The sequence below is a fragment of the Anas acuta genome, chromosome 2 (genome assembly GCF_963932015.1).
Source record: "Anas acuta chromosome 2, bAnaAcu1.1, whole genome shotgun sequence".
NCBI lineage: Eukaryota > Metazoa > Chordata > Aves > Anseriformes > Anatidae > Anas > Anas acuta.
The window spans coordinates 129,187,649-129,201,761 of NC_088980.1; the positions used below are offsets into that span (position 1 = coordinate 129,187,649).

General features: G+C 37.1%; 1 protein-coding gene across 2 annotated transcripts; it reads right to left on the bottom strand.

The window, feature by feature from the left end:
- Positions 1-481: 481 nt before the first annotated feature.
- IMPA1 (inositol monophosphatase 1) lies at positions 482-12,475 on the bottom strand. Of its 2 annotated transcripts, none has more exons than XM_068672174.1 (9): positions 12,320-12,475; positions 10,711-10,793; positions 9,419-9,552; positions 7,967-8,071; positions 6,646-6,691; positions 6,389-6,497; positions 5,520-5,628; positions 3,890-4,041; positions 482-3,479 (listed from the first exon to the last, which is right to left on the bottom strand). In XM_068672174.1, exons 2-9 carry the CDS (start codon positions 10,771-10,773, stop codon positions 3,361-3,363), a joined length of 837 nt encoding a protein of 278 aa, XP_068528275.1. In that variant the 5' UTR covers positions 10,774-10,793; positions 12,320-12,475; the 3' UTR covers positions 482-3,360. The 2 variants fall into 2 exon arrangements, with proteins under 2 accessions (XP_068528275.1, XP_068528276.1); XM_068672175.1 differs by lacking the exon at positions 12,320-12,475 and adding an exon at positions 12,057-12,231.
- Positions 12,476-14,113: the final 1,638 nt, after the last annotated feature.

Below are 14,113 nucleotides of genomic sequence, written 5' to 3' on the forward strand. Positions count from 1 at the left end.
TGGGGAGACCTTACAGCTGCCTGCCAGTGCCTAAAGGGGGCCTGCAGGAAAGCTGGGGAGGGACTCTGTGCCAGGGGGTGGAGTGATAGGACAAGGGGCTTTAAACTAAAAGAGGGGAGGTTTAGATTAGATATCAGGAAGAAATTCTTCACTCATAGAGGGTGGTGAGGCCCTGGCACAGGCTGCCCAGAGAAGCTGTGGATGCCCCATCCCAGGAGGTGCCCAAGGCCAGGCTGGATGGGGCTTTGGGCAACCTGCTCTGGTGGGAGGTGTCCCTGCCCATGGCAGGGGGGTGGAACCAGATGATCTTTACGTTCCCTTCCAACCCAAACCATTCTATGATCCTATACATGGTAACTGGTTTCCTTTCTGATTGTCTGATATGAATTGCTCAGCAAAAGCTACCTTGTAAGTATATGCCCTTATATTAAATTGTATTTTTAGATGATTACCAATTTTAAGATTATTAACTTTGTCACTCTTTCAGAATGAAATAGGTGCTTTATTGTTTTGCATGTTCTGGAAATACCTCATATAAAATATCTCAAAAGCCTTTTGATTACACAGTTATCATAACTTCTCCATGTTACTACAACTTTTGCCAAAATTCCACGCTAGCACAGACCTGGAAAGATAATGCCTCTACACAAAAATAAAATTCAGGTGTCCTTTCACATAACCAAAAGAAGTGGTCATATATTAGATGAAGACTTATTTGAGAGAATTACACTTTACCAAAGTAGGGAACAGGGATTTCTGACCCCCCTGTAAGGGAGACTGAAGTAAAAATAAAGCAGGCAATTCATAAATTACCATTTATGGTCTCCAAAAATTGATAGTTAAATTAGCCTGGTCTTCAGTGTGATCAGAGTGAGAAAGCAAAGACGGGAAATGGCACTTTAAACATCCTCCCTCAAAGAGCATTAGCAAAGCTAATGATGAGAAAGCCACATGCTTCAACCAGCGGAGGGCCTCAGACACAAATCATAAGCAAGGTATCTGCAAAGTTTGAGCTCTGAGGACTGACATCATCACTATTCTGTTATCTCATAGGAAGATGTTCGAATAGTCTCCCTAAAAACCTGGTGCAGGTGTATACACAACCCCACATCTGTAAAGGCTCCACAGCTTATGATGTTTGTGTATCAGAGCCTAAGAAGAGAAAGTGTTCAATTCAGAGAAAGCTTTAAACCCCCAAGACCAGCTTGTTGGGACCCTGCACCAAACTATGAATCATACTTTTCTTCCTAGTAGCTGGTATGGTGCTGTGTTCTGGATTTAGGATGAGAATAATGCTGATAACACACACCAGTGTTTCAGCTGTTGCTGAGCAGTGCTTGCACAGACCCAAGGACTGTTTGGCTTCTCACACCACCATGCCAGCAGGCAGGCTGGGAGTGCATGAGGGGATGCAGCCTGGGCAGCTGATGCCAACTGGACAAAGGGGTGTCTCATAACATATGGTGACATGCTGAACAATATGAATTGTTCAGTGTATTTATTTATCATGATTATTTTCCCTTCCTCTGTTGTTCTAGTGAACTGACTTTATTCCAACACCTAAGTTCTACCTTTTACTTCTCAGTTCTCTAGCCAAGCCCCATGTGAGTAAACAGCTGTGTGGTGCTTAGTTGCTTGCTGGGTTAAACCACATCACCAACTCATTTTTTTTTTTTCTTATTTATTCTTTTTAAGGTATGCCTCTATTTCACAAATTATTAGTTTAAAAAATAAGTTCTGCAGGATTTGCTCTACCACAGAAATGGTATAATAAACATACTTCAAGAAATAATGATGATCCCACATCATTTACAGCAATAAAGTTACAGTGAAATGTTCAAAGAGTTCCTGTCCTTGTCAAATAGTTACTTTAAAAGTTGTTTTTTTTTTTGACAAGACCTTCAAGTATCAGGCAATTGCTGATCTCATTCAAATTAATCATTTGGCATTAGATACAATTTCAAATTAAATATTTCTGAAAAATCTGCATGAAAAACATCACCACACATAGAAGACTCAAATTTACAGTAAGAGTGCTGTTGGAACTTACTAGACAGAGAACATTATTTACCAAAATAAAAGTAGTGGGACAGCAGTACAAGAAGCCAGGTTTTCTAAAGCATTGCTGTGATCTCACTGGACCATCACTATAAGATAATTTTCTTTTGGAAACCTCAGACACAAAAATCAGTCTAAAAATTGAGCTAAGATAAATAATCTTTAAAGTGCATTAATTAACCAGTAGACTGATATTTTTAAATACAAAAATGCAAAGAATCGGTTTTAGAAGTTTAGAACAATGAACACATAGTATTAAATTACTAACACCTCCAGATTTATAAACACTTTAGGTTTATATACACTTCTTTTGTGCCTGTACACAATGGAAACCTGATCGTGCTTGGTCACTGTTTTTATAACTTACAAAAAGATGTAAAAAACCTAGACTATTGGCTTACTTTTTGCCAAATGAGTTGCTGCAAATTCTCTTCAACTTTAAGGATCCCTTAGATTTTGAAACACATTCATCCATGGAGAAACCCAAGCAAGATTAATGGCTGTTATAACTGCCAAGAATAAGACCAAGGACCTAGTATGAGCTGATTTCAAACGACAAATGCAAATCATACTTCATCATAATTTGGAGGAAGTCCATTTGCTGAGAGATGTGCTCTGAACTTACTCTTGAGAAAATCATGTGTTTTTTGGCACAATATTATTTTTCCAACTGTAATGAATTTGCAAGTGTACTGGCCACATACGAGGCAGAAGAATATATTGTGTTTATCTACCATAAGAAAGGTAGAACAATGACTACTAAAACAAAGACAGGCAACAAAGGCTTTAAATTAGAGTCAAAACTACACACAACTAAAAAGGTCTGGAAATGCATGAACCATCTCTAGAAAATACATAACACTGATAACATTGAAGAAAGCAACCATCAGAAGGAGGGATAGAGACTGGAAAACAGTACTGCCTTGATCTTTTTGGGTTTGGGATCAGGTGTCATTATGTGGTGTCTAGCCAGTGAATTTTGTTTTGTCACTTACGGAACTATACATCAAAGAGTCTCTTGCTACGTCTTCCAGTGTAGCATAAAACTTGAAAATTGTAGCTTTACCTATATGTTTCTTTTCATAAATCTATGTGTGATTGTGATGTGAAATAGAATAGCTAGCAGCAAAAGCTTACTTAGATGTTGGTCCAATCTCAAAACACTACTTCGCATCATGAACTACCAGTACTGAAGGACTACCATCTATTTATCTACCTTTTTATCAGGTTTAAGGTGTAGAACAGCCACCACATAACAGAGACAACCATTGCATAATTACATTTAAGGCATAGTTTTGGTATTCAATTAGTTGCATCATCCCTTTTCAGAGGGATTATTTGAAGTGCTTTGGCTATTCTCTCAGCAATAGCTCGACTACTTGCTGCAATTATTCTTCGAGACATCAAGTCAAACGGTCCACCTAAAAATAAAAACAAGCAAAGTAACTATCTTATGGCTGGAGAAAAAATAGAAGTTGATAAGAAAATGAGCAGTTAAAAAAAAAAACGGCGCAAATGATTCAGGACCAAGTTCTGCTCCTGGATAAAAATGCATTTAACTCTACAGAAATTGTATATGAACTATATTTAAGTTTTCTTCAGTATGTTTACTGCCTTTTTTTTTTTTTCCAGGTACTTAGCCAAGAGGGTAAAAGGTTGCACTGTAGATTAAGAAAATTAAATTGAGTCTCTCCATTAACTGGATGAGAACTCTTGTTCAGTAGTGGTAACTCAGATGATTGAAAAACCTCTTTGCCATTTCAGCTGTCTTTTGCTCCAAATTAGCTATTTAAAAGGATGACAGAGTATCGTGCATTCCCCCTGTATTTACCTGATACATCTAGGAGAACACCACCTGCTTCAGTAATAATGATTCCAGCCCCTGCCATATCCCAGCAGTGAATCCCCATTTCATAATAGGCATCAGCTCCACCCGTGGCCACAAGGCACATGTTCACAGCTGCTGTACCAACAGCTCTAATCCTAAAGGAGACATAGTTGGTTTTTAGTTGAGAACAGTTTGTAAGAAAGTCACAATGTCTGTGTACACAGCACAGAGAACACAAAAGCATCATACGCAAATGAAGTGAGATAGAGAAAATGCGATTGAATGCTGCAGTGAAACAAGTATGTGGAACTAAAGTCCCAATTATTTTTTTAGTAGCTTGAACAGCTCTGTGAGTATAGCAAATTTCCAGAAATAACATTTATAAATTTCATTAAATAATTTGGTTTAGAGCAAAAATAAATCTTGAATAACTTCTTAACCTAAAAAAACATATTATGGAAGATACCTACCCATGAAACAATAAGAGATATTGTACTTTACTTTTTGAATACAAGAATTCAGGGTGAGGGCATATTGTTCTCTAACTGCAAAAGCAGTTACTTCAGTTTTTCTGGAGATGCTCAGTACGCATGTTTGACTTGCAAAATATACTAACAGCAGTAATCATAAAAATTAAATTACATAGTATAAATTCAGTCTGGATAGCAATCAAAGCATTGTTGGTGTTCCAAATACCAATTTCTTTTGGAAATGTTGATGTAATTAATAAGCGACTTGTACAAATAATTATATTCACCAGTAAAATTTACATTAAAATGTAACTGTACAGATTCTTGCTGCGACTTGCTAAGCAACTTAAATTTAATATATTTACTCTTTAGATGTAAAATACCAAAGCTGAACTGAAAACTCTACTAAAACGTATTCCCTACTTGTAATTTAACATATATTCTTTAACGACATCAGGAACCTTTTGAAAGTACAAACCGTCCAAATGTTAGATGTTAAAACAAGAATCCTGAGAATCTCAGCATAGAACTACAAATACTTTTAGATTAGAAATGTGAGTAGAATTCATTGAACAACAGAAAACTGTCTACTGAAACTACCTTTTTACAAAATAATTTGTGGAAATATAGGCTTCAGCTTATCTGTAAAAGAGTGAACATGGAATGCACTGAAGTAAGACCAGTTTGTAGGTAATTTAAATTACTTCAACAAATTCAAAACATTGATATAGCACTGAAATAAAAAAGGGAGATCTACTTTTGTCTTCTATATTAAAAAAAATAAAAAATGATAGTCATTACTACTGGGAAAGAGAACTAAAACCTAATACAGCTGCTTTAATCTAATATAACTGCTCCAGTTTTACTCCATGTGTCTGTCAAAATAATGCATTGTTTTTTAACCTACAAAATACAATACTTTTTAGTCCTGCAAACCCAAGTATGCTTCAGTTCTCACTACTATCTGATTGTTAGGGTTTTCTTATCTGTGTCCCAGCCTGAAAAAAAGTTGCAACACACTTAGTTTCTCTGCAGAAGCTACTAGACAATAACATTTAGATCACATTTCACTTTTATGTTTTTATATGGAATGTAACTGACCCATCCTAAAAATGACAGTATATACCATGATCAGTAAAGATCAAAAATAAACAGTATCTTACCCATGAATAGGAATACTGAGAAGTCTTTCCATGTTAGAAAGAATTATTTTTATAGTCTCTGGATCACGATTAGATCCCAATTCTGTTACTACAAGGGATTTTGTGATGTCTGGAAAAGAAATAAAAAACTCTATTTTCCAACAGTACAACTTGGTTACCTAATTACAGTTATTATGCAGGTTAAATTTGAACAGAGTTTACCTCATTGCTTTCTTATACAACTAAATAACAGTAAAGTATTTTAGTGTTAATATTATATATACTGGATGTAAGCATCTTTTTCTTACATGGACAATGGCAGGATAAAATTAAATAAAGCCAACAAAGCTTGAGATGGTTCAACTGTGTATATCCATTAATTTATGCCATTTATTAAATTCTACTGCTAGAAAAATTTTTAACAGTTTTCAGATTTTTTAAAGCCCCCCATTTTACATGTGGATTTTGTTTTGCATATGGTATAGTATACTACAGTGACACTGATTTACACCCATGCTAGTTCACACCTGGAAGAAGTCTTTTTTTGTTTTGCTTAAATTTGTTTCTAAAGACCAAATGCAGAGGGATTACAGACACATAAGGAATAAAATAAATAATAATAAAAAAACACAAAGACACACAAGGAATAAGATCTTCAACTGCTGACTGCTGATCTTGCAAAAATCATAAGCACACTGAGTGCATAAGAGAACATAAAAGCTGTTTCTCAAACCTGAACAACCCATAGTCATAAAAGCCTATCTTTGCAAAGAAAAACATGGATATATTCAAGTTTTTTTTTAGCACAAGTCTAAAAGTGTGGACGCAGCACTTGCAAAATAAATGAAATTATTATTTAAAAAACAAACAAACAACTTTGTTCCACTTACCTTGTTGGCCTGATACTTGCAGTTTCTGACCATTGCAAAATGCACCTTTTCCTTTTCTGGCAGTATACATCTTGTCTTCTACACAACTATACACAATTCCAAACTCTATCTGCAAAATAAAGAAACCGTGAGGTTGGTACTTTTTTCCCCCCTTCATTTCTGTAAAAAATACTGTAAAAATAGGAATCTTAGTAATAACTAGAAACAAGAAATTAACTGGTTTTGCTTGATTAGATAATAAGTAATAAAAAATATACCTTTTTGTTTACAACAAAGCCAATTGAAACTGCCACAAACGGAAACCTACAAAACAAAATATTTCACTAATTTATAGTGAGATACTATACTTCTTTTATTACCATGTTTATGCTTAACAAAAATGATGCTTACTTAAATGTAACATATTTGAAAAAGAAACACGGGAAACGTAGGAAATACTGGTCTTCTGGGATTTGCACCATTTACTACAAAAATAGACTCAACAACACTATTCACCACTGCAAATACCAACTTTTCCACTCACTGAAGTTAGGCACATTGCATCTGGGCTTACGGACTGTTACTATTTTACAGCCAAAGAACACAAGGAAGCCTCTATGCTACTAACAGTTGTTTTTAGAGGGAACAAACTGTCTGCCCAAAACGGTCTCATCAGAATGAGCAAGTCATCTCCCCTTCCTCCCCTCTCTATCAAAGCAATACAGAAGATATTGATATGAGAAGGGAGAATGCAGAGGAAAGAGGGAAGGCAGTGCAAGTGTATACAATATAATAGGCTGCATCCCAGTGTTGCTAAGTCTTTTAACAGTCTAACAATTTTTTAATTTAATTTAAGAATTTATGGTTCCAAAGAATTTGCTTTAATTAACCTCTGCAAAAATTACAGACTTAAGTTCTTTTTTTTGCAGCTTTATAAGCATGTTATTTAGTAGGATTCTAGAGCAGTTTAAAGCTGTGGCCCACATAGTAACAGTCATTTCAAAATGAGAATCAAGTATGTTCAGAAAAGCTCACCAGTGCCAAAATTTAGCATGTTTCAAAGTTGAGGGAATAGGCTATTGTCATTACCCTGAAACTACAGTCATTACCCTGATGAAAAATACCACTAGGCAGTCACTGTTGATAATTCTGCTTTCTTTCATGGCAGCAGCTCATAGTTCTCAGTGAATTTGTGATTTGTTAGAAATCAGCACTGGGAGCTGTTATTGCCTCTCACCAAAACCTCTCTGAAGACGCAACTCAGAATTCTGACTCATGCTGCTTTACTTTTAAATATCTGTTCATCTATCTTTGGCACCTGTGCCAAAAGATAATGAACCAGCACAATACAGGTCTCACATGGAATTTCTGCTCTTGGTTACAGTGAGACTACCATAATCATTACAGAAGTACAAAAATGGTAACAGGAGGTTTGGACAATGTCTCTCATTAAACTCCAAGAACAATTAGTAACCATTAACAATTACACGATATCTCTTTTAAAACTATTTAAAAGTTAAAAAGCACTACTTTCCTGAAACTGAAGAAAGGAAAGTGTTTAACAGTTAAGCAGCTAACATAAAAACAAGGAAGGTGAACCTGTGTACGAAGTTGGTAGTTCCATCAATAGGGTCTATAATCCATGTGGGGTTATCTGTTAAAATGCTGCCCTCCCCAGCAGCAACAGATTCTTCTCCGATGAAGCTGAGGTAGCAAATGCATTAAAAAGATACAAAGAGATTGTTTAAAAAGTCTGAGTCACTGTATTGTCCTTGAAATTACAATTCTTAAAGTGAGATGGAGGTTTTTGCACCATCAGTGCAACACATAAGAAGCTGAGAAATGCAGAACTTAGCTGGAAAGCACCAACTGCATCTGACCAAGCTTGCATTGAAATTTGTAATGTAAGAAATGAACCTCAAATGTGGGGAAATAAACATTATGTTTTAATATCCCTTACCAGAATTTACCATTAAGAACACTTAAGTTTTCATATTTTTTCCAGTAACGAAATCATTCATTTTTGGCTAGAATACTTGCATCTATTTATACCTTTCAGTTTATTTGTGCTATAAAGCATAGGGTTTTGTCTGTACTTTAACTGAAGAAAGCTACTGTGGTCAAGTACCATTGGTTAGACCGCTGCTGTAACTGCTAGTCTGATTTCAACCCAAATATGACAGAAAGTTACAGAGTCTCAGAACTGTTTATTTTTACAAATTCTGTGAAAAAGATAACTTGGTAAAGGTACGAATTCCAAATCAGAGCTCTTCCTAAAGAACAGCATAGTGCATGATCAAACTAAAATATTTTAAAATGTTTATCAGCGTCATAGAAGCTTATTTCATGGCTATTACACACATCTGTAAGCTTAAACTGGTCAGGTTACTGACATTTTTCATGACTTCAGTTCTTCTAGCCCCATACATATTACGTTTCACATATACTGCTACATTAAGAAAATTTCCAGGGAAATGCAAGAAAAATTAGCAAATCTGTTAAAAAATACAGAAATTAGTATTTTGTAGGATAGACTCCCAGTTACCCAGAATCAGAAGAGCCTGCCTTCTTTCAGGGACATCTGATTTTCTACACTGTATGAGATTTGCCAGAGGTACACCCAGTACCATGGAAGCCATCCAGCTTGGACAGTGAGTGCATGCTAGTTTCAACAGCCAACAGCAAGAAATTTGGTACCTTGGGGCCACCCTTGATTCTCCAACACAAACAGTCAAGAAGTTCAGACAGCTGGCTCAGTCTGAAGTGTCTTTCAGCATGAGCCTTGAGCAGGGCTAAACCTATGTCACTAGACATATGTGGATGCCCTGTTTTGTTACTATATTTCTCTAACTTAATGACAAAATTAGTAAACAATTAATTTAGAATAATTTGGGAAAAAATACTTCTTTAAAACACTTAATATATTAAGACTAAGGGAGATTTCTATAATTTTCCAGCATGACAATGATAATGAAATTTTACCAAAGTCGTAAGTTTTCCATTTTGTCACCTCTCCACTTCTAACAAAAATGTACTGATGAGAAGCCATACCTGTGAGAAGGATACTTTTCTCTTATCAAAGAAATAATGAAGTTTTCTACTTTTTGATCAGTTTCAGTCACTAGATCTACAGGTGAACTTTTAGTCATAATGGATTTTTCTTCTTTGAGTGCTCCACAGATTATCTGTTAACAAATGGAGAAAGAAAAAAAAAAAAAAAGCTTTCTTAATTAGCAGTACAAAAAATTAGTTTTCACAAGAATTTGAGCATCATTTTTACCATAATGTTCTGTACTTCACATACAAAACACAGTGACAAAACCTGGATTTAATTGCAGGAGCTGTGACTCACCATTGCATTTTTCTCCAGTGCCTATTCTGCACAAGCTTTTGCATGACCTTTACACTGGTACATGAAGTTGAGCTTTATTTTATTAGAGCAAGTAGTGAATTTACGAATTTAAATACCACAATGTTGAATGAAACACTTAGGACTGAGATTATGTCATGCATTTTTAACTAGGCCTTGCATTTATGATCTTAAAATGGTCAGAATCAGCTTGAATAAGTGCCCATGCCTCACAGCCCAGAAAATGATTTTACTGTGATTTAGAAAGTTTTTCTGGAGGAAGACTTTAATAGGACAACATTCTGTAGAGTTTACACCTGCAGGGGACAGAATTAGTATACAGACCATCTTCTCTGACTGCAAACAGATCTACCAAACAGAACCACCACAAATAACTGAACATTTGCTAACCACACTTACGACAAGGGTGTGTTGAAATGTGGAAGCTATTTCTTGTTCTAAGCCATCTGAGACTGAGAAACAGTAAAGTACTGCCACTTCTTTCTTGCAGATGTAGAACAGTCTTCATAAAGAGAAAACAATACGATATCTTGTGCCAACAAAACAAGACACCACTGTATAAAGCTGACTAAGGTGTTCGCAAAAAAAAAAAAAAAAAAGACTGTCAACAGCTTTTAAGTGCTTAAAAAGTATGGGGGGAAGGTATGGATTAAGGGATAAAACAGATGCTCATTGTTTATCACTATTCAGAAATTATTATTTTTTTTTAAAGACCTACTTAAGAAATAAAAGATACTCCTTCGTCTTTATCAGACTCTGGTCCAAAGAAAGATACAAAGTTGTTTTTTTGAATTAACCAAGCTGAAAGCATGAAAGATGCTCTAATCTTGAATTTGAATATTAGAGAACGATTGTGCTAATTAAAAAAAAAAAAAACTCCTCAGAAGAATATCTCAACAACAAAGCTCACTCAAAAGCTACATAACACAGCTTCAATAAATAATATTATTAGTTATACATAGTTTATCCTTACCTCCCCAGCTTTTCTTGCTAAAGTAACTGCATAATCCATACATTCTTGCCAAGGATCCGCCATGTTTTCTTTGATATATAAACCTACAAAAAGGACATATTTATACAAAAATTATTATGACTTTAATTTATTTTTTTTTTAAATAAATTCCACTTCTTTTACTCCCCCTGATCTGGATTGCAATGTTTTCTCCTGAATACAGAATACAGAATTCCATCCTAGTCTTTACCCTAGAAAAAATAATTTCAAAAATATGAGAATTTTTGTCTAAGTTACATGATGTTTTCTACACTTTGTGATTATAAAGGTGTAACATAAAAACATTATCAAGTACAGAACCTCAAAAGACAGTGTATATACAGAATTCTACATTTAGACACTGACCTCAATGCATATGAATGCTTTGAAAAGTAAGTGTGGTTACAGACAAGCACATTTTTAGATACAGTGTACAACCCAGGGTCTGTTTGTTTAAAAATAGTAGAATCTTCACTGTAATTTACTACAAGACTGTTGACACACAGCTTAATCTATTTTTAAGTGTGGTTTAAATGAATTTAACTACCCCAAATTAGAAGGGAATAATCCCCCCAATTTATTTTTTGATGTTTATTCTGCTATGCTTTTAGGCTTTTATTCCAAACACAAATATGAAATGGTTTTGATTCTACATAAAAAAGCAGGATCCCACAGTCATTTAAAAGTATTATCTATGTTTTTGAGCATTATTAAATAATACAAACTACTACTAATTTATGCATGTCTATTTGGCACAAGCCAGGTGAAATACAAATCAGCATATCACACATTGCGTCTGACACACCCACCACAGAACCACAAGTTCATTCAATGCCACAAGGGCATTCTGAACTTTGCAGGTTTGTTTCCTTTTTGCGACCCAGCCCTTTCATAAGCCTTCCAGATAACTTCCTACTTCAGCGGTTTCGTCTTTGAGATGGGATGACCCAGCTAACAGTTGTGTAACGCCTGAAGATGTGCTCATAAAAAATAGCACTGGGAAGTGTCAAAAAGTAAGTAAATGCAATCGCCACGACCCATGAGCCCCCAGTCCGACCACCCTGATCTAATGGTCCTTGTCTCTCTGGACTGGAGCTGGCTGATTTTTAAGGTCCCTTCAAACTGAGCCGCTGCATGGCTCTGCACAGCCCTCTGAGCACAGGGTCTGTTATGACAGGCACTCTCGAGTGCCTCGACACCCAGCACCATTACACAGCCTCACATACCGGAGGGAAAGTAGGCATTTACATGTAAAAACTCGTCAGAACAGCATTATATACACATTCTAGCTAAACACCGACACTTGCAGTTACAAGAAGGATCTTCACCCAGCTCACTCTCGCCCCGTGACCGCTGCGTCCCGTAAGCTCAGACCCGCACGGAGAGCAGCAGCGGAGCAGCCACCGGTCCCAGCAGGGCACGGGGCACCGGCACCCAGCCGCCCTAGAGGTTCACAGGGCTCCGAAGGGCTCCACAGGGTTCCCCAAGGGTTCCCAAAGCCGAGCCGGCAGGGCTGGAAGCGCAAAGCGCCGCTCAGCCGCGGGGGCGGCAGCGCGCCCACAAAATGGCGGCCGGGGGGCTCGGGGCTCACCTGGCCTGGCAGCGCGCCCCGAAATGGCGGCCGGGGGCTCGGGGCTCACCGCGCCTCAGGGAACCGCCGCTCGCTGTCAGCGCGCTGCCGGGGTGCCACTGCGCATGCACGCCCGGCGGAGGCGGGGCTAGCCCTGCCGCTACACGGCAGGCGCCGGGTTCTGCTGCGCATGCGCGGGGAGGGAGCGGGAACTGCCCTGAGGCGGGGCACAGCGCCTGTGGGGCTCGTTCTTCTTTCTTACGTCTTAATTTTCCCCTAAAAGATGTGAAACGGCCTCTTTTGCTTCCTCTCTGGCTCCCCCTGCTGCCAGGTCTGGTGGTCAGGTTAACATCAAACCAGCGAACTGAAACACCACTGAAGTAGCATACGTTTCTAAAATACACAGTAAACACTAACTTATTTTCCAGAAAAATAACTTTCAAATCATTTTTTTGTTGTTTTGTTTTGTTTTTAATTGCAGTTCAAAAGTCTGCCTTTTCACAGTGACTATGATAAAAGTGGTATAAAAGGGGAAACAAAAATCATTGCTTGCCATTGTAAGGTTGAATGAACAAACCCTCAATTTTCTGTGAAGTCTTTTAATCCTGTTGTCCTTCATCAAATAAAGATAAAACACTGAGGCATTCTCTTCATAGGATCACCAGATCATACAATCACAGGATGCTTTGAATTGCAAGGGACCTTGATCTTACCTAGTTCCAACCCCCTGCCATGGGCAGGGACACCTCCCACCAGACCAGGTTGCCACAGTGGTCCTAGTCACTTCGCCTTTCCATGTTTCATCCTTCCCATTTTGTAAATAGTCATAGAGAACTTTATCAGTATATAACAGTCTTTAAAGAACTGCACAAATACCTTTTCTTTTTTTTTTTTTTTTTTTTTTTTTTTTGCATAACTATTTTGGACATCATTCTCTGTAAGATTATAGTAAATGATTCAGCTTTTGTTGAGACAAGCTTCCAAACATGCGCCATTGCACACCACACAGAACTGCAGTAGTATTTTTAAAGTGGCTTTTTTTAGTGTTAATGGCATACTGACCATCACAGCAAGTTTTACAAGCTCCATAAGGGTATTTCAAATTCTGCCTTGATGTAAAAATCACCATAATTAAAACAAAAAATGCTTGAAATTATCTCCTTGTGAGTGTAAGAATTTACCTAATCCATATCACAGCAAAACGGTAATTTTCATTCTAGATGAAAGAAAACCTTGTTTTTCACGCAAGAGGATGCTATGAGAATTGAGCTGCAGGGCTATGTATTTTTACATGATAGCTGACAAACAAGATAAACAGAGGTGATCTGTTGACAAAAGTCTTCAGACCAGACAGATCGCGCTCCAGGGCACACACTTTTATGTCTTTCTAAAAGACATGCAAAAGAAAAGTGATGCAAATAAAAGTGTGAGAGAGAACTTTCTGCTTTCTCAGTGTGATGTGGTATTGTTTGCTTTGTCATTGCCCAGCTGATCTAACAGGTCACATACCCAGGCAGAGTCACCAATACATGCAAAGAAATTGTGTGTGTGAAATGGCACAAGGCTTGGATCTGCAACCAACAGCACCCTTGGTGGTATAATGTTTACAAAGCCCTGACCTGCATTCACTAACAGTAGATAGCTAAATAATGAACAAGCTTGATGTTCATCTATTTAAGTTTGAGTGAAAGTACTGTTAATTATTAATTCATTAAATATTTTTCTAGACTAATTCATTTGCTCAGTTGAGTTATTTTGACTAGATCCTCAGTATAGGAAATGTATGCAAGGTGTTTTACATCTTATTTATTAATT

Excerpts from the sequence above, each read along its gene's own strand:
- IMPA1 (XM_068672174.1), bottom strand. The coding sequence starts at position 10,773 with ATGGCGGATCCTTGGCAAGAATGTATGGATTATGCAGTTACTTTAGCA. Across the intron at positions 6,498-6,645 it reads GCTTTGTTGTAAACAAAAAG|ATAGAGTTTGGAATTGTGTA; the intron begins GTATATTTTTTA and ends TTTATTTTGCAG. Across the intron at positions 4,042-5,519 it reads CTCAGTATTCCTATTCATGG|GATTAGAGCTGTTGGTACAG; the intron begins GTAAGATACTGT and ends TGTCTCCTTTAG.